This window comes from Ursus arctos, unplaced genomic scaffold, assembly GCF_023065955.2.
Source record: "Ursus arctos isolate Adak ecotype North America unplaced genomic scaffold, UrsArc2.0 scaffold_23, whole genome shotgun sequence".
Classification (NCBI taxonomy): Eukaryota; Metazoa; Chordata; class Mammalia; order Carnivora; family Ursidae; genus Ursus; species Ursus arctos.
Window position 1 is genome coordinate 45,883,535 of NW_026622908.1, and position 26,251 is coordinate 45,909,785.

Below are 26,251 nucleotides of genomic sequence, written 5' to 3' on the forward strand. Positions count from 1 at the left end.
ATGTGGCCGAGCCTCGGGTATGACGAAGTGCCGGCACCTGTCGAGTCCACGTGGCCTTGGTGCCTGGGGGGGGGCAGGGGGGCCGGCAGGGGTGTAGGGGGCGGGCAGCACCCCCCACACTTCGGCCCCCACCTTCTACCTTCAGCTGTGCACAAGCTGCCTTAACCCCCCACACCTCATACCTCGAGGTTACTCACCTGCGACCCTTCTTAAATCACTGTATGCGTTTAAACTTTTGTTTAAAGAGGAAAAGCAGAAGCAAGCCAGACGGAGATGGGACACAGGTGACTTCGAGGCCCGACGCAGGATTCCAGGGCCAACGAGGCCTCAAGAAGTCACCCTCACGAGCGTGGCGGGTCTGACACCACGGCCCTCAAGTATCTTCGGAGCCAACCCGGGGGCAACATCAGAGTCTCAGGAGAACCGAATAAATGCAAATGGAACCACACAACGGAGGAACTGAGCTGCGAACTCCCTCGCAAACTCTGAGGGCAGGTTCCAAGCGGGCAGGATAATCCAGGCTCCTGCGAGGCGAGCGGGACCCAGGCCTCTGCGAAGCACCACACGCAGGCGGGAACCCGGGAGAACCGGATCCTGCCCACAGGGCTGGTCTGCGTCCTTCGCCGGTCCACGTTCTGTGGCCCCAAGAAGGCTTAAGCCCAAGGAGAGACGGGAAGGAAGGAGCCAGGGGCCCTCACCTGTTCTGTTCGTGAAATCCAGAAAGGAGGTTTTGCGTTACACACCACACCTGTCTATGCTCGGTACCGAGGCGCACCTGACAAATGCGTCGTGTTTTCCACCAAAATGCGCAACACAACACAACGGAGTAAGAAGGTTTTCCACAGGAGGCGTGACATCGTGTTAAGAACGTTGAACACATTTCGACAACGTTTCAGAGAACTTACAATTGCCCCTGTGTTCAGCACAATGAGATGGATTAGAATTACTCACATACCTGACACGGGATTTTGGGTGAGAATTTAAGGGAATTTGAGTTTGTGAGATCCCACTGTTCTCAAAGGCTCGCTCTTCAGGGACTGTGAAGCCAACGAGGTTCATAAATAGAGAAACGGTTGTAAATTAAATTCTCGAGCCTTAGGAACGTTGAGTTCTTGGGCGTGCACCTCTAATAAATGAAACATCAATTCTAAATGTCCTAAGTAACCAGATACTCTCTTCTCCGGGTGGGAACCTCCAGTCGGGGATGGGTGAGGCATCAGCGTCGGCCCTCTAGACAAGACAGCCGTGGGGGCGCCTGAGTGTCGCGGTCGGTCAAGCGTCGGACTCTTGATTCTGGCTCAGGTCATGATCTCAGGGTCATGAGATCGAGCCCCGTGCTCAGCATGGAGTCTGCTTGGGATTCTCTCTCTCCCTCTGCCCTTCCCCCTGCTTGTGCATGCTCTAAATAAATATTAAAAAAAAAAAAAAAAAAAAAAGACAATGCAGCCGTAAAGAGAGAAGAAGGTCCGTAAGTCCCAGCTCAGTACGCCCGTCTACCCCGCCTCTGGCTCCTTCTGTTGAGAAGGACGATCTCCAAGACCCCGAGAAGTCCCCCAGGCCGCCAAACCAGGACTCTCCCACCTGCTGCTCAGAAGGGTCCGTGTGTCCATCCTGCGCATACTTGCCGGAGTGCATCCGCGGCAGGCCTCCCTCTCTCCTAGGCGCTTGGGGGACACGGTGAGCAACGCCAACTGAACTCGCTGCTGGAGAGCTTGCGTCCTCCTGGGAGGCAGAACTGAACGGAGGCTCGTGCGTTGGTGTCACCCAAAGTGCGTGAGGAGCCCCCGAGTCCAGGACCCCGCCCGCCAGAGGCCTGGTGCCCATCCTCTAAGGGCAGCCTCATAGGCGCCTCGTAAGTAACTGGATCAACTGGAAGGGAACCCGTGAGCAGCGTCTCGCGCCCACACTCAGCCCAAGGAAAGGACGTTTAAAACAGAGTCCCGGCCACGGAACATGGGAGTCGGGCGGCTGCTGTGAATTCCAGCGGAGAGGAGTCCGTGTGCGAACACAGGGAAATGACCGCGAAAGACGTCGTTACAGCTACTAGAACAGGCCAGCCACCTCTTGCTGGCCTCCCCGCAAACCTTCCAAAACGGGGATGTGAGTTCGCATCTTGGCCTTTCCGTGTGATGAATCCTGTGGGTGATCCAAGCAGAGCAGACAGACAGTAGGGCGCCCTTCCCAGCAGGTCTGTAACCCCAGTGGGGATCTCCCCTGGGGGAGCGGAGCCTGCAGCCCTCAGGTAAAACTCCTGTTCTGCCAGCCGGACGCCGACCGAGCACTCCGGCGGAGCTTCTGAGAAGGAAGAGAGCCACGGGCCCTTCCTAAGGCCTGCGGGGAACCTCCCCGCTCCGGTGATCGTCTGAGCTCCCAGGGGAAAGCGCCCCTGGCCCGCACCAGACTCCCTTCCGCCCCCAGCGTCGGCGAGCCCGGACCACACTCTCGGGTCCAGCCATGTCCTGGCAGAAGGCTCATGCCCACAGGTGGGCAGAGTCAGCAGAGACCGGGTGCTTCGAGGCAGAGCTGACTCCGCGGTGGTCGCCGTGGGGTCCGAGGCCCCAGCCCCCCTAGCAGGCTTGCCCTGCTGGGCCCAGCGTGTTCTGTGACACTCCACCCGGCACCGAGGATGGCGTGCACGCCCACTTCCTCGAGTCTCAGCAATTCCTGCCTCGGCCACCTGCCACCCACCGTGACCGACACAGGGCTCAGGCGTCACCAGCACTGGGGCCCAGAGCCCGTGATGTGAGTGGGGCCCTCGGGGCCCAAAGACATACCAGTGACCAGAGCTGGTGGAAGGAGTTGTGTCACTGACCCTTGGGGCACTGCCACTCGCTGTGTGACTTTGAGAAGGTCCCTAGACCTCTCTGAACCTCAGCCCCTACACCTGTCATGCAGAGCTTTGGTTCTCCCCTTGCGGCGTCAGTACGGTTAAATCAGACGATGTCCGCGCCCTGTGTTTCCAGTTAAAACGCAAACACCACAACAGAAGTCAGATTCCAAGAAATGTAAGAACCGATGAAACAACCCATGTGTCAGAAATCACGACTCGGCAGCGACCGGTGTCATTGAGCAAAAGCAGCTCCCCGCACACGGGCAGAGCCTGGAGCTCAGACCCCGGATGCAACGGGACCACAAGGACAGACAGCAGTGGGCCTATGCGTGTCCCCCCACCAGGGGACAGCGGGTCACGGCCATGTCCTTCCTCAGCCATGCCCCAAGGGAGGCACTTCATGGACAGGGAAGACACAGGCAGCATAAGGTGACCTGGCTCTCAAGGCCTTTTCTAGAAAATTCAGTCTCCAAGCGGCAGCCTGCAGAAGGCAGCAGGAGCCTCAGGCGAGAGGACAGATGTGACCATCAGCTCCGTCCCTGCTGCCAGCCCCCCGCATCTATGAAGCAAGTCGGTCACCGGGGGCCCTGGAAGGAAAGACGGATGTCACCTGCGGCTGGCAGAGATGGCTGTGCCCTGCCCCCGTGGCCGCGGGCCGCCTGGACTGGTGGGGTTGAGGACAGCGTCACAGACAGTAAGGACACGAGAAGACAGAGGAGCGCCAGGCAGGAAAGCCGGTGGCAGAGAGACCCGCATTTCACTTCGAAACACGTTATTCTTCCTGAAGGCAGGCACGGCTTGGCCTTCTGTGCACTGCTCTAAGACTATTTTTTCTGAGCAGTTCTGGACGCACAGCAACATCGAGGGGAAGACACCGGGATTGCCGACAACCCCCCGCCCCCCACGTGCATGGCCTCCCCACTATCAGCACCCCCCCCAGAAGAGTACACTCGTTGACATCTGATGAACCTACGTGACACGTCATCGTCACCCGGAGTCCACAGTGGACATCAGGGGTCACTCAGCGGTGTGTGTCCTGTGGGCTCAAATGCGTGATGATGCGTGTCCACCACCACAGTGTCACGCGGAGTGGGGTCCCTGCCCTGTTCATCCCTCCCCCCTCCAACCCCTGACAACCACTGCCTGCCTCTCCCAGAACGTCAGAGTTGGAATCACACAGCGTGTGGCCTTTCCAGATTGGCTTCTCTCACGGAGTAGGACGCATCGTTTCCTCCGTGACTTCTCACGGCTTCATAGCTCCTTCTGTGTTAGCGCCGAGCTCTACCCCATGGTCCGGATGTCCCACAGCTCGTGTACCCATCCACCCGCTGAAGGACATCTCGGCAGCCTCTGAGCTTTGGCAACTATGCAGAGAGCTCCGTAAACACCCGTGTGTCGCTTTTCACGTGGACACAGGTTCTCAGCTCCTGTGGGCAAATACCACGGAGCGTGACTGCGGGATCGTGCCTAAGAAACTGTCCCCGTCTTGCAGAGTGGCTGGCTGCCCCGTCCTGCATTCCCGCCCACGGGGAGCGAGAGTTCCTGCTGCTGCCCAGCCTTTCTCATCAGTGGCCTGATTTTCGCCATTCTCATAGGTGTGCAGTGGCATGTGGTTTTTTGTGGGGTTAACTTACAGCTCAGTGGTTATGAGCTGTCTTGTGCAGCAACAGCACCCCCTAATTCCAGACCACTCCTGTCACCTCACAGGGAAACCCCAGGCCTGTACCCGTCACTGCCCATTTTGGCCTCCTCCCAGAGCCCTGCCTCCCCCAGCCACTCCTGCCCACGGCGGCCACTGGCTGCTGTCTGTCTCTAGGGGCCCGCCTATCCCGTGCACTCCCGTGACGTGTGCATTTCATTTCATGTAACACGCGACCTCCTGCGTCCGGCTTCCCTCACCAGCGTACGTTTCTGATCCGTCCGCGATGCAGCGGGCCACAGCGCTGCATTTCTTCTAACGTGTGGACGATACTCCTTTGATTGGATGGACCACATCTGTCCATCACTCATCTTTTTTTCTAAAGATTTATTTATTTATTTGGGGAGCGGGAAGGGGCAGAGGAGGAGGAGACAGAATCCCAAACAGACTCCCCGTTGAGCACAGAGCCTGACGCGGGGCTCGATCTCAGGACGCTGAGATCATGACCTGAGCTGAAATCAAGAGTTGGACACGCGACCGACCGAGCCACCCAGGTGCCCCGATCATCTCCTGGTGCACATCTGGGTTATTTCCACCTCGGGGCTGTTGTGAATAACGCTGCCGCGAGCGTTCGCATACACGTTTTCAGTTCTCCTGGACGTACATCCGTGGACATGCTTTCATTCTCGGCCGCCAGGGTCGGTGTGGTTGGACGGCGGCTGTCCCTCAACCGCTGTCACCTCAGATGCACCCACCCTCAGCCAGACCACAGAGCGGCGTCGTGGCTCAACTACTCTGTTTGGTTTTTTAGATCTTTGTTTTAGTGATTACGATACAGGAGAATCTGTGCTCCATGTTTTGATCGCTCCTCATTTAACAAATATTTACTGGGCACCTGCGACGTGGCCGGGCCCCTTACAGGCACCGAGGACACATCAGTGGACAAGACGAAGATCTGTGCCCAGAGCCACCCCACAGAAAGCTAACAGTGGCCGCTTAAGAAAATGAATGGTCCTTAAACGCCTCTTCCAAGACTCAGTCGGTTCCCAGATCTCTCGGAGAACAGCCTGTGGACCCGCGGGCGTTCCTCCTCCCCACACCCTCCTTCCCCACACCAGCCCCAGGACGCCCACGAAACCTCGGCACCCCGAGACACCACACAGAAGGAAACACCATGGAAGGAGAGTGTCCCCACGGAGTTCCAAGCATGTACACCTTGTGATGCCAGCTTTGCTGGAAGTCCAGCGACCATCCCCGTTCTACAGACAGGAAACAGCTTGGGACATCTGGGTGTTGAGTGGTTCGTGGCTGCCATGTGGGTGCCATCGCACCCCATAGACGGACTCCAGGGGCAGAGCCCCTCCACCCCTAGTCTGCAGGAAAAAGTCATTGCCTGATGGGTAGAAATGAATTTGGGGTGCGCTGGGGCTGCAACCTGAAACTCCTTCCAGTCACCCTGAACCAAGGAACCTTCTAGAAGCTACCAAGTGCCTTCTGCCAACGCCACATTTTGGGGAGCTTCTCTGAAGGGAGGAGGACCCCTGATCCACAGGACACTGACCACAATTAGGATTATTTGCACAAGCACTGGTATATCTTATTGTCTGACCACGCTGCTATGGGAGGGGCAAGGACTGTGCCCCTGTGGCCCACTGGGTACACAGTAGGTGCTTAACCACAGAGTGCTGAGTGCATGAATGGTGACCCAGCCGCAAGGGTCCAAGGGGCACAAATGACTCCCTGCATTTAAGGTGTTTGCACGAGGCCTGGGAGATGCATCATTCCACTGGTGCGAGCCCGGCTACAGCCTCTATGCTGGGAACGCCGCCCCACCCTGGAGGCTGCTGGTTCCCGGCCGCACCCCTTGTCTCTCTCCACCCCCCACCCCCAGGGCTCCAGACAGGTAAGGCAACAACAGCTCAGAATGTGGAAGGAACCCCAGAGAGCACAGCCGGTCCCCCCAGGGGCTCAAGCCCACACACCTTAACAGCAGCACACATGCACGATGGGCGGGGCTTACCGACCCCATTCTAGTGGTGGGTAGACCGAGGCCAGAGACGTGAGGGTGTTCCAGGCCCACAGCCAGGCAGAGGAAGAGCGAGAACCCAGGGCCCCCAACTCCATGCTCAGTATGCTCCCCATCTCAGGCAGCCCCTCCAGGAGCCTCCAGCCAGGTGGCCCTGCACAGGTGTCCACGGAACCCCCAAGGCTCTACTCTCCACGCAGGGCTCCCGGCCCCACCTAGACCGCCACGCGGCCCACTGCATATAACGGCCACCGTCTCAGGTTCACACACAGAGTGCAGAAGGCAAAAAATGAATGTGGTGCTGACCCAGGTGTCAGAGCCGCAGCCAGGGGCCAGGGAGCCGGACGCCTGTGGGACAGCCTGCACTGGGGCCGGGGGACTTCGGCCCCGGTTTCTATTTTCCAAATTTTCCACGGGGTAACAAAATAAAGTTTTATATAGAAAACACATGAAAACCCCCAGATCTAAGTGACCCCAGTCAGCTGCACAGGGTGGGGGTGGCCGCTGGAATCAGGTGGGCCTGGCACGGGGTCCCTGGGATGTGACATCACCCGCCCCCCCCCCACCTGCAGGACCCCCCAGATCTAAGTAACCCCAGTCAGCCGCAGAGGGTGGGGGCGGCCGATGGAATCAGGTGGGCCTGGCACGGGGTCCCTGGGATGTGACATCACCCCCCCCCACCTGCAGGACCCCCCAGATCCCCCAGTCAGCCGCACAGGGTGGGGGCAGCCGCTGGATCAGGTGGGCCTGGCACGGGGTCCCTGGGATGCGACATCACCCGCCCCCCCCCCACCTGCAGGACCCCCCAGATCCCCCAGTCAGCCGCACAGGGTGGGGGCGGCCGCCGGATCAGGTGGGCCTGGCACGGGGTCCCTGGGATGCGACATCACCCCCCCCCCCCACCTGCAGGACTCCCAGACCTAAGTGACCCCGGTCAGCTGCACAGGGTGGGGGCGGCCGCTGGAATCAGGTAGGCCTGGCACGGGGTCCCTGGGATGTGACATCACCCACCCCCCACCCCACCTGAAGGGCTCAGGGAACACCCTGCTTGCTGAGGATGGGCTCAGTGAGTTACTAATCACTTTGCTCCTCATCACCCACGGCCGCATCAGACATTGTGTAGTGACTGGTCTCCGTGGTCCCAGACCAAACGCTTCATCCCCATCCAAATCACCCCAGCTCTTGCCGAGGCCTCCTGGCCCTCGCAGGCTGGCAGTGGAGGAATCACAGACCAGGGAGGCTCAGATCCCCCTCCGTTTCAGGGACCTCCGTCTAGTGGGTCGGTGGGGGCGTGGGGTGGTGACAGCAAGTTACTACAGAAAAAAGGCCAACAAGGAGCGTGCCCCGTGTTTAAGTAACAATGGGGGGCACGCCCCCACAGACCCCACCCAGGCCCCCGCACAGCGCTCATGCGTCTGGACCCTCCCTCGAGATGCAGTCAGTCCTCCCTGCCTCCTCCGATGGAATCCTTATACTTTCCAACACTTGCTCCATGGAAATTTCAGGGCTGGTACTACTCGTCATCGCAGGGGCTCCGATGGGGTTCCTTCCCATCCCACGGGGTGGTTCGATCAGGGTCTCCGTGGGGACCCGGACGTGGCCAGGGCCTCCTGGACCCACGGCTCCAGGACTGGGCAGGTCATGAGGGGAACCTGGGCCCCCAGGGAAGCCGAGCTGGTTCCAGACCCTCAGGGAGGAGGCGGTGTGTGCGTTCCAGAGTAAGAAACTAAATCCGGAGAGGACCATCCCCTGGGCTTACCCTTCAGGACTCCACATTCAGTGGCCGGGTCTGTGGGTGAGGACAGAGGAAATAGGACTCCCGTTTCCACTGATACCACGCGGGTGCACAAGTGATCCTTCGTCCCACACCGGTGACTCCAGCTAATGAGGGAAACGTGGCCGTGGGCATGTGGGGGCGAGTCCACAAAGGGAAATCCAACTGTCTGCTGGTGACGACAATGACACAGCAAACACCTGTGAGTCGTCGGAGCTCAGATCTGCTAACAACCCACCCACCCAAGACCCCTCCCAGGCAGGGAGCAAGACCAGCCCTACAGAACGCCCCGCAGCCAAGCCTCCCATCCCTGCCCATGCCTCTGACCTACAGGCAAACTGCATGACCTCCATGTGCACGACATCACACAGCTCCCCTCCCCGTGCTTTCCAAAGACCAGGTGCTACCAAGGCATACGGGTAAGTTTGTACACATCATTGGGATGAACGAGGGAGTGAGGGAGGGAAGGTAGGAGGGAGGGAGGGAGGGAGGGAGGAAGGAGGAGGGAGGGAGGGAGGAAGGAGGAGGGAGGGAGGGAGGGAGGAAGGAAGAGGAGGAGGGGGAAGGAAGGAAGGAAGGAAGGAAGGAAGGAAGGAAGGAAGGAAGGAGAAGAAGAAAGGGAGGGAGGGAGGGAGGGAGGGAGGGACAGGACAATGAGGATTCCACCAGATAGAAAATGGCAGAAAAGGACCATCCCAGCAGCCAGGACCAGCTGCCCCGGACCCCGTGAGCCTGATTCCTCCCCAGCCCTGTCTGCTTGTCCTCGGCCCCCAAATCCGAACAGCTCCGACTAATCCTCAAGCTGGCATTTCCCTGGAAGCCAGCCCTGAGCCGGCCTTTCTGGGAGGCAGGCCCTGGGAGGGGGCACAGGGCAGACACTGCTCATCTCTGGACAATGAGTAAAGAATTCCTCTGTATCTGTTCCTGTGGGCTTTTATAAGTTGCCCTTACCTGAATTTCAATTAATTCCATTAACAAATCCGAGACAGAGACAGAGATTGGAGCCCTAGGGACATGCTGGGTTTGACAGTCTAAAGGCTCCCAATAAAAACTTCTGAAGGCCTTAAAAAGTCTAAAATCCAACTAAAGAAAGCTGCCCTGTCGTTCTAACTGTCCCAATATCGCTGTATTTTAACCCAAGAGGGGCACCAAAAGCAAATGCGGCCGGGAAGGCACCTGGAGGGGCAAGGGCTCGAAGCAGGTGCCGCTGGGCGGTGGGACGTGCCCAGGCAGGGGCAGCCGTCAGGGAAGGAGGGAGCCCCAGCAGAGGTGAGAGCAGAGAGGACATGGAGATGGCCTGGACGAGGCTCCAGTCCAAGGACAGGAGTGGAATCCCCACCCCATGAACCCTACTCCTCCGGGGCTGCCCCAAATTCCAGGGCACGTCCAGCTGCCTGAGCGGGTGTGCACACAAGCGCCCCTCCCCCACCCCGTGGAGTCCTGGGCAGGTGCTTCGGACGCCCAGCCGGGCAGGACACAGCCCACCGTGAAGGAGCTCCCGGGACAGTGAGGCTGGCGCAGCGGAGGGGCCCAAGGGCATCTGGTGGGAGGCCAGTTAGACACCGGCATGAACCCCAGACATAAACGCACAACAGCACGGAACAGCTGGAGCCCGAGGGTGCACACTCGCCCGTGCACACTCGCACACGCACGCACACACCCCTTAGGGTTCAGACAAGGGTCTACTGCGTTCTGGCGTATCACGGGCCAGGGAGATTGAGAAAAAGAAATCTCATAACGCAGTTGGGATGCCACACACTCCATTTCCCCAGGGCAAGATATCTTAAGAAGTGAGATGTACCGTCAGCAGCAGCCCTAACAGGTAGGCCGCTCGCCCCCAGTGTCGGGGAGAAAGTCAACACAGCACACGGCCGGCACTCACACCACGTCCACCGAGCTTCACGTCCAGCTCGCCGTCAGGGGCCGAGTCATGTCAGCCAGGACGGGGGTAAGCTGGTTAGGAACCGGTGGCCGCAGGGGGCGGGGGAGCCTGGACGCTGGAGGCCAAGCCCATCCCCAGGGCACGAGGGCGGTCTCCGCAAGGTGTGGGTAAAGTGCATGGGGCACGGGGTTGGGGGGCTGCCACGGGGCTCTTCTAATCCACAAGCACACGGCAGTGCAGGGGGAGCCCCCAGCCAGGCCAATCAGGACACACAGCTCACTTCCCGCCCCCAGAAAACCGCAACAGCACAGACGCCCCAAGCTGTGCGCGGCTGACTCAGACGCTGATTTGCTTTGCAATGACCCCGGAGTGGGTGCTCTGGCTCGGAGACCCAGCCAGGCGTAGCGTGGGTCAGTCTCCCCGTGTCACATGACACCTGCTCAGCCTTCACTGGGTCACGGAGCCCCCCTTCGTGGGGAGCGTGTTCACAGGACCACGGCATTTGGCGGGCGAGCACATACCCCCACACGCGTGCACACACACGTGCACACACACAGATGCAGTTCCTAAACCTTGGGCAGAAATTCCTGGAATCCTGGCCTCCTTGCAGCAGCTCCCTTGTGGCAGGACAGCTGGGATTCCAGCCCAGCACCAGCTCACCTGGCCGTGGCCCGGCACGAGACCCTCTCTGCTGGCGGTGTCCCTATGCCCTCCGACAGCAAATGCTCTGGGTGCGAGGTTCTTACGTGGGGTCCCCCAACACGGCCCCTGCCTCCAGCTGCTTGGGGAGGACACACTGGGGGGCACCCTGCCCAGCATTAGACCCGTGGTGTGGGCTCCTTAGGGGGAACCGGGGAGTGGCAGGAACCGGCCAAAGACTGTTAAGACGCACATTCTCACAAAGACTCATCAGATTCTCAAAGAAGTCTGTGCCCCCACATGTGAAAAACGGCCAGCCTGGCTAACTTCCACGGGCCCTTTCCATGGGGAGCCTCAGTCTGAGGGCTGTTCTGTAAATGCGCCCTTGGTAACCTGTGGTTAAGGCCCAGTGTCACCCCCGGGGAGGGGGGGGAGTCCCTGGTTTGGCCATGTGGTTCTTCTCGTTGGAAAGAGACACGTATACATTAGTATTTACATGAATATAACCTTATTCACACCTGGCCTCACCTGACTTCCTTCTCACGGGCAGGCTGTGTCCCTGAGCTCCGCAAATCCAGCCACACGCAGAGAAGACTGGCTCGTAACTCACTGTACCCAGTTACTGCCCCCCACTTGGCACGAGCTTCCGGAGACACCACATTCCACACCTACACCGGGGCCTCCCTGCTACGGAGAACTCGCTCACAGCCCCGGGGCTGCAGGTAAAAGATCTCGGCGAACAGAGATGGGACATGTGGCTGCTGCCCTTTCCTCCCCTGCACCTGGGATCCTGGGACCTCTGAAGCTCGGAGCCGGCTGGCAGGCTGCCCCTCACTCCTTGAGGTCACTGCAGCCCTCGAAGCTTCCTACCCCCGCCCACAGGAACAGCACCAAGATGTCACAGGCCAGGTGGCCTCCCTGGGACTCCCTGGCTCTCCCGTCCCAGAGACCTACCTGCTGGGACATATTTGAAAACTATTTTGTTTTTGTTTTGCAGAAACCCAACTGAAAACACCACGTCACGTGAAACACATTCCTTAGACTGGAGTGCTGAGAAAAATCTGCTCTCCAGATGAAATACTATCAGGCAAATGACCTTTGTTATCCCAGCTTTCCCTTTCCACCCTGGCTACCAGGAAGCTCAGGGGTAAGGACCACAAGTAACTGTAATAACACTCTCTTGCCCCAGAGATTGGTCTTGAAGACCCCTAAGGGTTAGAGCAGAGTTTTACCAGTGGGGCCTGTAGCACGATCATCTGGGAAGCAGGCTAAGACAGATTCCTACTGAACTGGATTCCTTGTGGACACAGTCTTAGAATCTGCAAGATGCCCAAGAGTTCTTGGTCCTTGGGTCAGGCTCTGCGGTCAAAGTGAAATGACACAGCCCATTTCCTAGGACAAAGCAGGCCTTTCTGGAGAATCTGATCTGGCTCTTCCTCCCGTCGTCGTCTTCATCCTTGGGGAGGAGCACACTCTCAGCCCGGGTGCTCTCCGCAGGGGCCACGGGGGACGCAGCAGACACGCGGACTGGGCACGAGGGGCCGGCACTGCTGAGAGGCTGAAGGTGTCAGTCCTTGGCTGGGATGTGCAGGAAGATTCGCAGGACAAGCACGGCGAACGCCAGCTCCATCCCGGACCTCCTAAACCCAGTCCTCATGGGGCTTCAGCTGTTTCCGGGAAGAGTCTAGTCCACCGGAGAAGAGTGCCACCTCCCAACTCAGACACCCAGCCCGGGCCCCCTGCTCCCCTGCTCCCCTGCTCTCCACCCCAACGGGGGCTGCAGATGTTTCTTTCCCCATGAGAACTACCCATAGTGGTGTTAGGACGGGGGGCTATGTTGTGCCCACCGAGTCACACATGAAGATTCTGGGCGGCCAGAGCAGACAAGAGGAGAGAAGCTGCCCCACCAGAAACACACAAGGCAGGAGGAGGGAGCAGAGGGGCTCCGGAGGAGGCCGGCACAGAGCTCTTAAAGGGCAGCCGGGGTGCCTCACACGTCCATGGAGAGTCTTTGAATGCATGGAATGCTCTGGGGCATTTCCGTGGGAGTGTCCAGCCCCCACATGCACACAGGAACCAGCACGTCCCCAGATGTGCCGAGATGATGGAGACGCGCATTGCCCATAGGTGCGGCCCGGGTGGGGCCTCGCAGGAACCAGCTTGCACACGCTGGGCCCTCTGTCCTCAGCCCACTCCCTTTGGAAGCTCTAGAGGGGGACCCTCCCATCTCTTGCAGCTCCCGGGGACCAGGTGTCCCTGGGCTTGTGGCCACAACCCTCAGTCTCTGCCTCGGGCACCTGAGGCCCTCCTCTTCTGTGTCCAATTCTCCCTCTGCATCCCTCCTGTGATGGTCTCAGGGCTCAACTGGACAAGCCAGGGTGATCTCACGCAGCCTTGACTTAAACAGACCTGCAGCAACTTTGCTCTCGAAGGTGACGTGCCCAGGTCCCCAGGGTTGGGACTTTATAGGATTGGGGGGCACTTTCAACGTCCCCACACGGTGGCCTCTGGCTTCTCCTGGTGGTTCCTGGGCTCTGGGGGGGCTACAGTAACTGAGGGTCACCTCCTTTACACAAGCTCAGAGGGGACACGAATCTGGGGCTCCATCACCTTCATCACCTGGGCCTGCACTGCCCCTGGGGAGGGGGCCGTCACCTGCCCCCCTTTATCTAATGCCCACATGCCAGACCCGGGCTGAGGCTCTGGGATGGAGAGGGGAGAAGCAGGCATGCTTTCGTTCACTGCACAGAAAGCATAAGACACAGCAGACACCTCGTCTCTGCCCCCAGCAGAGTCCGACTCCCCGCCCACTGCAAGCTGGCCCCCCTCCCTCTGGGGGCTCAGATGCGGGGCGGGGGGGTGGAGAGCCCTCTGGTAGCACAGCATCACCCCGCCCTGTAGACGGAGCTGCCGCAGGCACACGGGGTCCCACAACCTCACAGATGCATAGACAACTCCTCCCCGATGTCCCCGGGGGGCACGAGGCTGGCCTCCCTGTCAGAATCCCCCACAGCCCCGCTCCAAGCCCAAGGACCCCCAGCTCCAAATCTCTGGAAGTCCTCATAATAACAGTAGCAGAAAGAAAAGGATAAAAGCCAGGCCTCAGAGTTCTGCCCTGGAGGGGTGCCCCTGGGGCTCCCCTCACCTGCTGGGGACAGGAACACAGGCCCACCTCGGGAAGGAGCCTGGTCTCTGCATCTCACCTCTGGGCCATGCCCCATCTCTGCTCTGCCTGGCACCACGGCTTCAGGGGTCCCCTGCAAAAGCCAGCTAAGGAAGACCTGGTTGTGGGAGGAGGGAGAGAAGGAGAGAGGGAGGGAAGGAGAGAGAGAGGGAGGAAGGAAGGAGGGAGGGAGGATGGGAGCGGAGGGAGGGAAGGAGAAGGGAGAGAGAGGGGAAGGAGGGAAGGAAGGAAGGAGAGAGGGAGGGGAGGGAGGACAGGAGGAGCAGTGAAGGGGCCTCCCCTGCTCTCACTCACTCATCAGAGGCTGCCCGGCCCCCTCCCTCCTGCTCCCTCGGGTGGACCCCCCCCCACTATGGCTTTTGCTCCGTGCCCTTGCTGGTCACCACGTGCCACCGAGCTGCTGGACGGTCTGCACAACTGGTCACTTCCAATTACATTTCAGTTTTGTCCCATTATGACACCAAGATTCCCTTATCCCGTAGTCCTCTTTGCTGGAAATCATAGTTTATTCCCATTTTTCGCGATCATAAATTGTGCCAAGCTGAACATCCTTAGGTTTGCAAATACACGTCACTCTTCCCTCAGGTTAATCCCCAGGGCGGGATCTGGGGACCAAGGAGGGCGCCCATCGTTAAGCAGAGATATCTGTGTACCCAAGCAAAGGGAAGTGCCGGCTCGTGCCACGGACTATTTCATCATCACGTGGGCCACCTGGGGCATCCCCACGACGGGGCAGCAATGGGGGAAGGGCCCGCGGGGGCACCTGAGCAGCCCCCCTGCAGGTCTCGAGCAGGCGCGATCTTCTCCTTCTGGTGCCCGGCAGCCAGCAGCTCCCACGAAAACAGCTCTTCAAATAAACAAATCATCTGCATCTTATTTTTCATTTTCTGTATTGTCTCATGTTTTGGCACCTCCGGGGTGGGGGTGCTGACGGACCCGGGGGGAGACTGCCCCGCCCAGGCCAACGCCACACGGGGCACACGGCTGAGGATCAAAATGGACCGAGGAGACGACACCACTGTGCGCCCAGCAGGACGGCCAGGATCACAGACCGACGGTCACGGGCGCTGGCAGGGACGCGGAGAACAGGAACCCTCGCACGAGGCCGACTGAAAGGGGAAACGGTTCTCCCAGTTGGGAGAACAGTCTGGCGGCTCCTGAAAGGTTAAACCCAGAGCTGCCTCGAGACGAGGCAAAGCCATCCTTCCTGGCTACGTACTCAGAACACATGGAAACATACGTCCGCGTGGAACTCGGACGGGGATGCTCGCGGCAGCCTCGCTCATCACGGACATTTTAGGGGGAATAGCGCAAATGTCCACCCCTGATGAACAGACACGTGGCATGAGGTCCGCCCATCGCCGAGAAACAGGACCGACACCCTGACACCTGCTCCAACGCGGACGATCCTGAAGACACAGACGGCGACACGGCACGCAAGTCCCTGCAGGTGAAGTGTCCGGAAGAGACAAGTCCGCACGGACAGAGGGTGGGCTCCTGGGGAGGTGACCACTAACGGGCTCACGGGTTTTTCTAGGGTGGGGGAAGGGTGCGGGAAGGGTGCTGAACAGGATTTAAGTTGATTGTGCTGAGGACAGCAGAGCTCTGTAAATACACGAAAAAGAGCTGAATGGTACTCCCTTTAAACAGGGGAGCTGTAGGGCGGGTGAATTACATCTCAATAAAGCTATTTCTTAAATTTTGTAGACTGACTCCGTGGTGCCCAGAGATGGGTGGGTGGCCGCAGGGTCCGGCGTGTTTATCTGCCCCCCAGTCAGGAAGTGGGGCTCTGCCCAGGAGAGGGCACCGCGGCCCCTGAGCTCCCTGAGCTCCAGAACTCTTGATGACCAAGCGTCATGTGAAGAGCCAATGACCCCGGGAGCAGAGATAAGTTACAAACAGAGCACTGGACGTAACTAACTGGGAGGAATGCCCGGAACTGGGTCTGCTTGACCGTCGACCCAGCCCTGAGTCACGAGCCTGGCTCTTTCAGCATCAGTGGACGTGGGCCCGAATGCCTGCTGCCTGGCACCCCAGCAGGAAGGAGCCCCCCGTCCAGGGTCAGCACCCTCTACAGTCAAAAGCAAGCCACATAACTTAACCAAGACTCTGTGGGCTTCAGACCAAGAGGCCACCAGATGCCACCATACTGAGGGCCCGTGCCCCTGGGATTTGTGGAGACGGAGCGAGTCACAGCCTCCCGTCACAGACACACTGCTGGTTCTCAGCACTCAGCATGCCCAGGTCACGTAGAACAGGGCTGGCAAGCGTTTCTGTAAACAGCCAGCGAGGATATGTCTTCAGCTCTGCAGACCACACAGTCCGTCACATCCAGGATGCTGCTGGAGCGAGAAAGCAGCCTGAGACGGCATGCAAAGGGGCGGACGTGGCTGCGTGACAATAAAACTTTATTTACAAAAGGCAACCTGTAGACTGGGGGAAACGATTTGCAAATCACACGTCTGGCAAGGGATTAACAGCCATAGCATATAAATACCTCCTATAACGTAATAACCAAAATCAAGCAACCCCATTGGAAAATGGGCAAAAGACTTGGATGGATATTTCTCCAAAGATACAGGGATGGAAAACAAGCCCACGAAGGGACGCGCAGCATCCCCTGTCGTCAGGGAAACGCAAATCAAAACCACAGTGAGACACCACCTCAAGCCCACCAGGGTGACTAGGAGCAAAAAGACAAAACAACGCGCTGGGGAGGGTGTGGAGAAACGGGGACCCTTCTGCATGGCTCCTGGGAAGGTAAAGTGGGGCAGCTGCCCCAGAAAGCAGCTGGCGGCTCCTCTAAGGGAAAGCAGGGTAACCACGTGACCCAGCCAGCCCACATCCGGGCGCATCTCCAGAAGAAGGGAGAGCAGGGACTCGAACAGGTATTTGCACATCCATTCCCCCAGCAGCACTCCTCACGACAGCTGAAGTTGGAAGAAAGCGACCCAAGCATCCACAGACAGACAGACGAGCGGACAGACAAGACGTGGTCCATCCACGCACCAGACTGTCACTCAGCCTGAACACGGAGGGAGGGACACGCTGACACCGGCCACAGTGTGGATGGACCTGGGGGACGTGATGCTGAGTGAAATAGGCCAGACGCAAAGGGACAAATCCTGCAGGATTCACCCACATGAGGTCCCTAGGGTCTCCAGATTCACAGGGACAGAAAGTGGACGGCAGGCACCGGGGCCGGGGGAAGGACGGAAGTCGGTGTCTCAAGGGGACAGTGAGTGGACAGCGGACACCGGGGCCGGGGGAAGGACGGGGGTCGGTGTCTCAGGGGAACAGTGAGTGGACAGCAGACACCGGGGCCGGGGGAAGGACGGAAGTCGGTGTCTCAGGGGGACAGTGAGTGGACAGCGGACACCGGGGCCGGGGGAAGGACGGGGGTCGGTGTCTCAGGGGAACAGTGAGTGGACAGCGGACACCGGGGCCGGGGGAAGGACGGGGTTCGGTGTCTCAGGGGAACAGTGAGTGGACAGCGGACACCGGGGCCGGGGGAAGGACGGGGGTCAGTGTCTCAGGGGAACAGTGAGTGGACAGCGGACACCGGGGCCGGGGGAAGGACGGGGGTCAGTGTCTCAGGGGAACAGTGAGTGGACAGCGGACACCGGGGCCGGGGGAAGAACGGGGGTCGGTGTCTCAGGGGGACAGTGAGTGGACAGCGGACACCGGGGCCGGGGGAAGGACGGGGGTCGGTGTCTCAGGGGGACAGTGAGTGGACAGCGGACACCGGGGCCGGGGGAAGGACGGGGGTCGGTGTCTCAGGGGAATAGTGAGTGGACAGCGGACACCGGGGCCGGGGGAAGGACGGGGGTCGGTGTCTCAGGGGAACAGTGAGTGGACAGCGGACACCGGGGCCGGGGGAAGGACGGGGGTCGGTGTCTCAGGGGGACAGTGAGTGGACAGCGGACACCGGGGCCGGGGGAAGGACGGGGGTCGGTGTCTCAGGGGGACAGAGAGTGGACAGCGGACACCGGGGCCGGGGGAAGGACGGGGGTCGGTGTCTCAGGGGGACAGAGAGTGGATGATGGGCGCCAGGGCCAGTTGGGGGAGGGGGGTTGGTACTCTGTCTCCTGCGGACAGAGTCTCTGTTTGGGAAGATGGAAAGTTCTGGAGACGGATGGTGGGGACGGCCACACAAGAGTGTCAATCTGCTTAATGCCCCGAGCTGTGCACTTAAACGCGGCTAAGCGGTACACTTTGTATCATGTGTAATTTACCACCATAAAACAACGTATTGACAAAAGCAGACGATGGGCAGGATTCGGCGTGTGAGCCAGGCTGTGCCGAGCCCTGACACAACCGCACGCCCGGCCCTGGTTCTGGAGCGAACGCCTGAGCATCGCGGCAGAAGACAGAGTTCTGGCCCGAGCCGCGTGCTCGCAATGCCCGTCTGCTGCCTCGCCCCACCGCCAGGACGATCACCGGGGGGGACCTGCAGCCCTCCCCGCCATCTGGTTAACCCCGAGGGCGTCTGAGTGCACCCTCCAGCGGCAAGGGTCATTTGAGGCAATAACAAAGAACACTCAGGCAAGCCAGATCCTTGAATTCGCAGGCCAGCACCTTTAATTCGCAGGAGGAAGTAAATTAACTGTCACTGTGAAGTGGAACCTTCTGCCGCTAATTACACGCCATCCTGGCTACTAACTGGAGCACCGCTCAAGGGTCATGTCCGGGCCTCCTGAGTGCGCTGTCAAAAGCCCGAAGCCCAGAATCCACGCAGCTTTATGACGTGATAAACGTCTCCACGCAGACGATGCTGCGGCCAGGGCGTGGGGGACACGAGGGGCCCACACGGGGGCCCCACGGGAGGAGTGGAGGCCCTTAGGACATCGGGAAATCACTGAGGAGCAGGGTCCCTAGGCAGCACTGGGGCGCTCGAGGACCCAGGACGCGCAGCTGAAAGGGAGGAAAAGCAGCCCCGAGGAGCCTCAGCCTGACCGCTCTGCCACCAGCCCGGGACACAGCACTGCCCGGCCCACAGGAGCCCAACGTGCCAGTGAGGGAAAGCCCTCTCCATCCACAGCACAAGGACCTCCATCCATCCTGCCTCTGGCCGAGAGCCCTGGGATGTTCTTTTTGGGCTAGTCTCTCTGTGAACGGCCACCCCGTATCCTAGAGATGGCCAGCTACCACTATGGATTCACCCCTAGCCTTCCGGAGGGGCCCAGACCGGCTCTTTCCTTCTTCCCTCCCTTGTGCGGCAACAACCACCATCACACGAGTGGGGACTCTGCAATCCAGTGCTCCCCACGATCGGGGCGCCAACAGACGTTCCCTCAGAACAGACTCAGGGCCCAGCCCTGACAAAGTGCTTGCAGAGAAATGTCCACAGGGCAGCCCATCACCACAGACCCCAGGACGGTGACAGGCCAGAGCTCCAAGCAACTGGCCAAGTGTCCTTTTCACATAAAGAAACCCAGAAGTAAGAAGGCGTTGGTGCGAGCTGGAGCTCAGCGATGTTCCTCCTGGTCCTGAGCCAACGTGGCCCAGCTGGCCTGAAGCAGACGCCCGCAAAGGCAAGCACAGTGAATGAGCGGGTACTGTGTGCAGGCCAGGGTTCGAAGCCAGGTGGTTCCTGACAAGGGGACAGCATCAGGCATCGGCTGGAGACAGAGGAAGGGGAATCCCAGCTCTGCCCATTCAGCTGGGGCAGCTGGGGCCGGCAGGTTCCTCCACGGAGCCCCCCACCATCTCCCGGCCAGGAGAACGCCCCTCTTTGCCCAGGGGAGGGGCGGGACGCAGCTCAGAGCACATGGAGGAACAGCATGGAAGGGCCTGAACAGGGGAATGAGGTCACACTGGATTTCACGCAGGACTGGGAGTGGCGCCCCCCAAAGCCGAGAGTGACCAGCACAGGGACAGGGTAGGGGCTCTGTCACTTGGCTCTTCCCTGCCGTGTTTATTTCCCCAGGACACACATTCCCACCGGGGTCTCGGAGGGTGAAACAGATCTTAGTGTTTGTAAGTAAAAGGTACAGACATAGAACAGGCTCACAGACGGACCCATAGCATCTCGCAGTAACATTCCACTGGGGTGGACAATTAGGAACAAATGTCTAGAATATCTTCTCGGACAGACAATTAAAAAAGTAAGTTTGAGAAACACTGTCCAAAGGGGTCTGGACCTCCCATACCGTCTCTGACGGTGCCAGCAGCAGGGCCAGGCAAGAGGACCCCGCGTGTGCTCAGCCCAGGCTGGATTTAGCCACTCCGTGCCCACATGGCTGCAAGAGAGGTATGTGCCTGCTGGGTGCCCAATCCTCCCGAGAACAGCAATGACCTTGCTTTCCTTATGCAGACGGTCAAGGTAAGATCCACATGTGGGCAGCACTCAGCAATGCCCGGGTTGTCTGTCTGTTTTTTCGTTTTTTCTTTTTAAAGATTTATTTATTTGACAGAGAGAGAGACAGCCAGCGAGAGAGGGAACACAAGCAGGGGGAGTGGGAGAGGAGGAAGCAGGCCCCCAGTGGAGCAGGGAGCCCGATGTGGGGCTCGATCCCAGAATGCTGAAATCACGCCCTGAGCCGAAGGCAGACACTTAACGACTGAGCCACCCAGGTACCCCAACGGATGCCCGTTTTTAACTACAGGTTACATGTGAACCAATGCCAACAGAGCGCACAGTAGGTGCTCGGTAATAAAACAGGTGCGGGGCACTAGACAATGAGCTCAGGGCATGCCTTAATCTGCAGAAACACAAAGCCTGGGCTTCCTTCCATCGTTCCCTGCCCCCAGGCACAAACGGGTGTCTCCCCTGGGGCCATGCAAAAATGGGGCAGGGACACTCAGAGCAGTCCCCTCATCCACCACTGACCCTCAGCCACACTGGCTGGGTCCAGCGTGGGCAGGGCAGCTAGAAGCAGAGAGGAAAAGGCAGGGCTGGGGCCTCTAGCCATGGCCCTGTTAAGTCCCCTCAAGGTCACATCAGCCAGTGACCAGGGGGCAGCTTTGTTTCCCCAGCCTTGAGGACAACTCCATCCACCCTCTCCCCATCCTAACACAAAACCAGGGGCCCAATCTCAAGGAACTGACAATCCTCTGGCCACAGTGCAAAAGGGATGAGAGGCAGACCATAGCATGACAGGGGTGACCAGCTTACAGGTGAAAAGGACAAGGAGGAAATGCTTGAACTCACCAGAGCTGTTGGCAGACGGGGTCCTGCAGAAAAACGTCTTGGAACAGGCGCTGTCAGTATTCCGGTGGGCCAAGGCACAGAGACTGGAGGGACTTCGAAAGCTGGGAGAGACAAGAGGACCAGAACACGGTCAGACAGAAGCTATCAAGAGGCAGAATGTTAAAACTCCAAGTGGATCTGGATATCTCTGAGCCAAAAACCAGGGCTTGCACTTATGCTTCCAGAAAGATGGTGTAGGCGTACTTTTCCCAATTCCTCCCACAAAGAGCAATTAAAACACCAGGATGTTGTACAGAAAACAAACACGAGTCTCTGAAAGGGGGAGAGAAGGAGGAAGCCTGGAAAGGGACTGGGGGCCCCGAGGAATGGCACGAGGGGTCCGGTCTCTGGGGTGGGGTTTGCCTCATCCATCCCAGACTTGGAGCTGGAGAGCCAGAAACCCACACACCAGGAGAAGCAGACAGAAAGCCACCATGGATGACTGTTCTCTCTCGCCAAGGGACCAGAAGAGTGGCAGCCTAGTGAGACAATGTGTTGGACAATGAGCACGCAATAGACACCCAAGAAAAACACACCCACCCAGACCCACGGCAGCAAAGGCAGAGGGGGAGCCCACACTTCCAAACTGCGTGGCTGTAACAGGCACCCCAAACCCCTACTGGGGTGGTGTTAAATAAGCCGGAAAAAGGAGCTGGGACTTTCCTCCCCACTGGGTGGTAACAAATGCTCCTCGCATTCCACTGTATTGGTGTAGGCAGTGCGGGGAGCCTGGGTTTCCACACCCACCATGGGGCAGTAACAAGGCACCCCTCCCTCACCCCACTGGACTGGTGTCAGGAAAGAGCTAATGGAGCATCAGGACCTTCTCCATCGCCAACAGAAATGAGGCCACCCCACCACGGTGCTGGTGGGTACCATGTAGCAAGCAGGAGCCCCCAACCCCACCGGCAACAACAAGGAGTTTCCCCACCTGAGTATCGACAGAGGCCAACTGGGGAACTAGACTTCTCTGCCCACCTGGCAGTGACAGGGGAGCACCCCTCCACCCCTGCAAGAGCCATGGCAGAGAACACCAGCTGAAGCAGAGGCTTCACGGTCGCAAAACATCATACGCATGTACACATTTCCACTGAAAATCATTCATCATCCCAAGAACCAGGAAGATCTCAAGTGGGACAAGGACAACCAATGGCTGCGGACACTGAGATGACAGAAACGTTAGAATTACCTGACAAAGAGTTTAAGGCAGTCACGATAAGAAAGCTTCAATAAGCCATTACAGACATGCTGGAAACAGATGAAAAACAAAGTTTCGTTAAAAAAACCAACAACAACGACATCAAATCTCAGCAAAGAAGTGGAGACAAACAAGAACCAAGTAGAAATGTTAGAAGTGAAAAACGCAGTAACTCAAACAAGCAGTTCAGTGGACGGACTCAACAGCAGGGAGGGGACAGAAGTAACCCATGAACTGGAAGACGGGCCAACAGATATTACCTAAACTGCACAAGAGAGAAAAGAGACTAAAAATTAAAAGTAACCAGAGCCTCAGGGACGACTGCACCTATAACTTCACTGAAGTCCCAGAAAAAGAGATGGGGCGGTCTGAAAAAGTACTCAAGAACATAACAGTTGAAAATATCCTAAATTTGGCAAAAGACATAAACCTACAGATTCGAGAAAGTTTAACAAATCCTAAATAGAATAAACCCAAGGAAATTCACACCAAGATGCACCATAATTAAACTTCTGAAAACTAATAACAAAGAAAAATCTTGAAAGCAGACAGAGAAAAATGATACCTTATGTGTAATGGGGAAATAACTGGAGTAATAGTGTATTTCCCATCAGGAACCGTCAAGGCCACACGCAATATATTTGGAGTAATGAAAGAAAATAACTATCAGTCTAGAATTCTATATCCAGCAAAAACATCCTGTAAGAGGGATGGCCGGGTGGCTCAGTCGGTTAGGTATCTGCCTTTGGCTCAGGTCATGATCCCAGGGTCCTGGGATTGAATCCCACATCGGGCTCCCTGCTCAGCAGGGAGCCTGCATCTCCCTCTGCCTGCTTCTCTCTCTCTGACAAAATAAATAAATAAAATCTTTATTTATTTATCTCCAACAAATAAATAAATAAAAATATATCCTGTAAGAATACAGAAAATCAAGATATTCTTGTATGAAAGGAAACCAAGAGAATTTGCGATCAGTAGACCTATCCTAAAAGAATGGCTAAAGAAACTCTTTAAACAGAAAGGAAACAATAAAAGAAGGAATCTTAGAACACTGGGAAGGAAAAAAGAACACAGTAAGCAAAAATATGAATAAGTACAATGGGCTTTCCTTCTCCTCCCAAATTTCCTAAATTAAGGTTAACAGTTGAAGCAAAAATGACAATGCAATCAGACTTGGTTCTAAATGTATGTAGAGAAAATAACTAAGACAGTTATGCTGCAAGTGGGGGCTGGTAAAGAGACATAAAAGGAAGTAAGGTTTATATATTTCACTCAAACTGGTATCACAGTAGATGGTGGTAAAGTTATACTTACAGAATACAATGCCTAGAGCATCACTTAGAAAGCTATGGAAAGCTCAAAAACAATTACAGGTAAATCCAAGTGGAATTCTAAAAATATTCAAATGACTCGCAAAAAGGCAGAAAAAAGATAATGGATATGAAAAACAGAGAAAACAAACATAAAACAAACAAACAAAAGGCAGACATAAGCCCTAACACATCAATAATTACATTACAGCTAAATGGTCAAAATACCAGTTAAATGACAGAGATTGGCCAACTGGACTAAAGAAATTGTAAAAGACCCAATTATATTAGGTCCACAAAAACTGACTTCAAATAGTTACATAGTCAGGATGAAAAAAGATATGCAAATAATAACCACAGGGAGATAGGCATGGCTATCCTGACGTTAGATAAAGGAGACTTCAGAACAAAGAAAACTACCACAGAGGAGAACATTATATAGCGACAAAAGGTCAATCCACCGAGAAGAATAGCAACCTTCAATGTATATGCACCAAACAAAAGAGGAGGAAAATGCGTAAAGCAAAAAATGGATAGAAGCGAAAGGAAAAAGAGACAAATCCGCAATTATAGTTGCCCCTTCAACACCCCCATCTCAACAACTGATAGATAACGAGACAGAACAGTCAGCAAGGATGTGGGAGAGCTCAACCAGCAGATTCTAAGTGATATTCGTAGAACCTTCCAGTCAATCACAGCGGAATACACACGCTTTCCTGAGTGCTCATGGAACATAGAGCAAAACAGACCATGCCAGGGCCACAAAACCACCTCTACACTTTTAAAAGTGAAACCATACATAACGTGTTCTCTGACCACGACCGATTCAAATTAGAAATCCATAACTGAAAGGTGACAGAAAGCTCCAAATACTTTAAAACTATAAAAGCACGCTTCTAAATAATTCATGCATTAAAGAAAAAGTTTCAAAGGAAAATTTTGTAAATACATGAACTGAACAAAAACAAAAAAGTAAAGCATACCGAACTCTGTGGGACACAGCTAAAGCACTGATAAGGCAAATATTTATAGCACTAAATGCATATGTCAAATAAAAGGAATAATCTGAAATCGAAGTCTAAGTTTCTATCTCAGGAAGTGAGCAAAAGGAGAGGAAAATAAATCCAAAGCAAGCAAAATGTACTCAAAATGGATCGGAGATGTAAATGTAAAATGTGAAACTATCAAACTTTCAGAAAAACGACATTTTCTCATAGGAGGAAAATCTTCAGGGTCTAGAACAAGACAACCAATTCTCAGACTGGATGTCAGAAGCAGCAGCCACACACAGAAAACAATGGATAAAGTGGACCAGCATTTGTCCATGAAAGACCTGGTACGAGGATGAAGATACAGATCACAGACTGGGAGAAGATGCTCACCAGCCACGTAGCTAACAAAGGACTAGAGGCTATAATGGGAAGAACTCCCAAAACTTAACAGTTCAGTTAAAGCATGAACAGAAGACGCAAGGGGACACTTCAGGAGGGACGACAGCCCGACGCGGATCGCCAAGGGAAAGGCGCTCAACACCGTCACCGCTAACGGAACGTCCGTCAAAGCAGCGAGGCATCACTACGCACCTGTCCACACAGCTAAACTAACACCAAACGCTGGAGAGAGGACTGCTCGCATGTTGCTGGTGGGGATGTGAAACGATGCAAACTTTCGGGAAAAATGGGGCGGTTTCTTAAAAATCTAACCATGCAACGATCAGACGACCCAGGGTTTGCACTCAGGGCATTTATCCTAGAGATATGAATGTGTGTGTTCACCCAAAAACCTATACACTGACGTTTGCGGCAGCTTCATGCACAACAGCCGGAAACCGCCAACAACCCAGATGCCCCTCAAAGGTGGAGCGGTCACACACGCCGATGCGTACGTGCCACGGAACACCACGCAGCAAGTGACGGGCGTGGACCCACACAGCAACCTCTGCAGCCACGCCCAGGGAGGAAAGCCAATACCGAAAGGCTGTGTGCTGTGGGATTCCACTTTGCACAACTGTCGCAATGACAAAATGGCAGAGATGGAGAGCAGATCGGTGGTTGCCCGGGCGGGGAGCTGGGGGCAGGGGGAGGTCTGCGTCTAAGGAAGCACCATCCAAGGGATGCTCCCGGTGCTGACGGAAATACCCATGTCTCCGCTGCATCGTTGCCAGCACCCTGGTCGTAAGAAGACAGTGGGGTTTTGCAGGATTTTGCTGCTGGGGATAAACTGGGTAAAAGGTACAGGGGGTTATGGGGGATTAACTCCCTCTCACAACTGCAATTATTTAAAATGGAAAAGATTTATTATTTTTCCAAGTACATGTGGAAAACAACAAAAAGCACTTAAAGAGAGTTACCCATGTGACCGAGGACACGAAATTCCACTCCCGGGCTGTGCCTAAACCCGACAGAAACCACACGTCCACACCCGTGTTCACAGCAGTGCTATTTATAATAAGCAAAAAGCAGCACAAATGTCCACCGACTAATGAACAGATACGCAAAGTGTGGTCCAGGCACGCTCCGGCACACCGTTCCACCACGAGACGGCGGGAGGCTCGGGCACGTGTCGCAGCCTGCGTGA

The 26,251-nt window shown here is 56.6% G+C and overlaps 1 protein-coding gene across 6 annotated transcripts in view; it reads right to left on the bottom strand.

Moving 5' to 3' along the window:
• Positions 1–26,251, bottom strand: part of SHANK2 (SH3 and multiple ankyrin repeat domains 2) — a 503,000-nt gene that overhangs the window by 454,015 nt on the left and 22,734 nt on the right. For 5 of the 6 annotated variants that reach the window (XM_026482959.4, XM_026482956.4, XM_026482958.4 and 2 more), the window contains exon 2: positions 21,128–21,228. Coding sequence is in view for 1 of the 6 variants with exons in the window: in XM_057317101.1 (XP_057173084.1) it covers positions 8,255–8,271 (17 nt within the window). In the remaining 5 variants the exon portion in view is untranslated. Of the gene's footprint in view, positions 1–8,254; positions 8,441–21,127; positions 21,229–26,251 lie in introns of those variants that run through there. The other variant, XM_057317101.1, reaches the window with a different exon arrangement.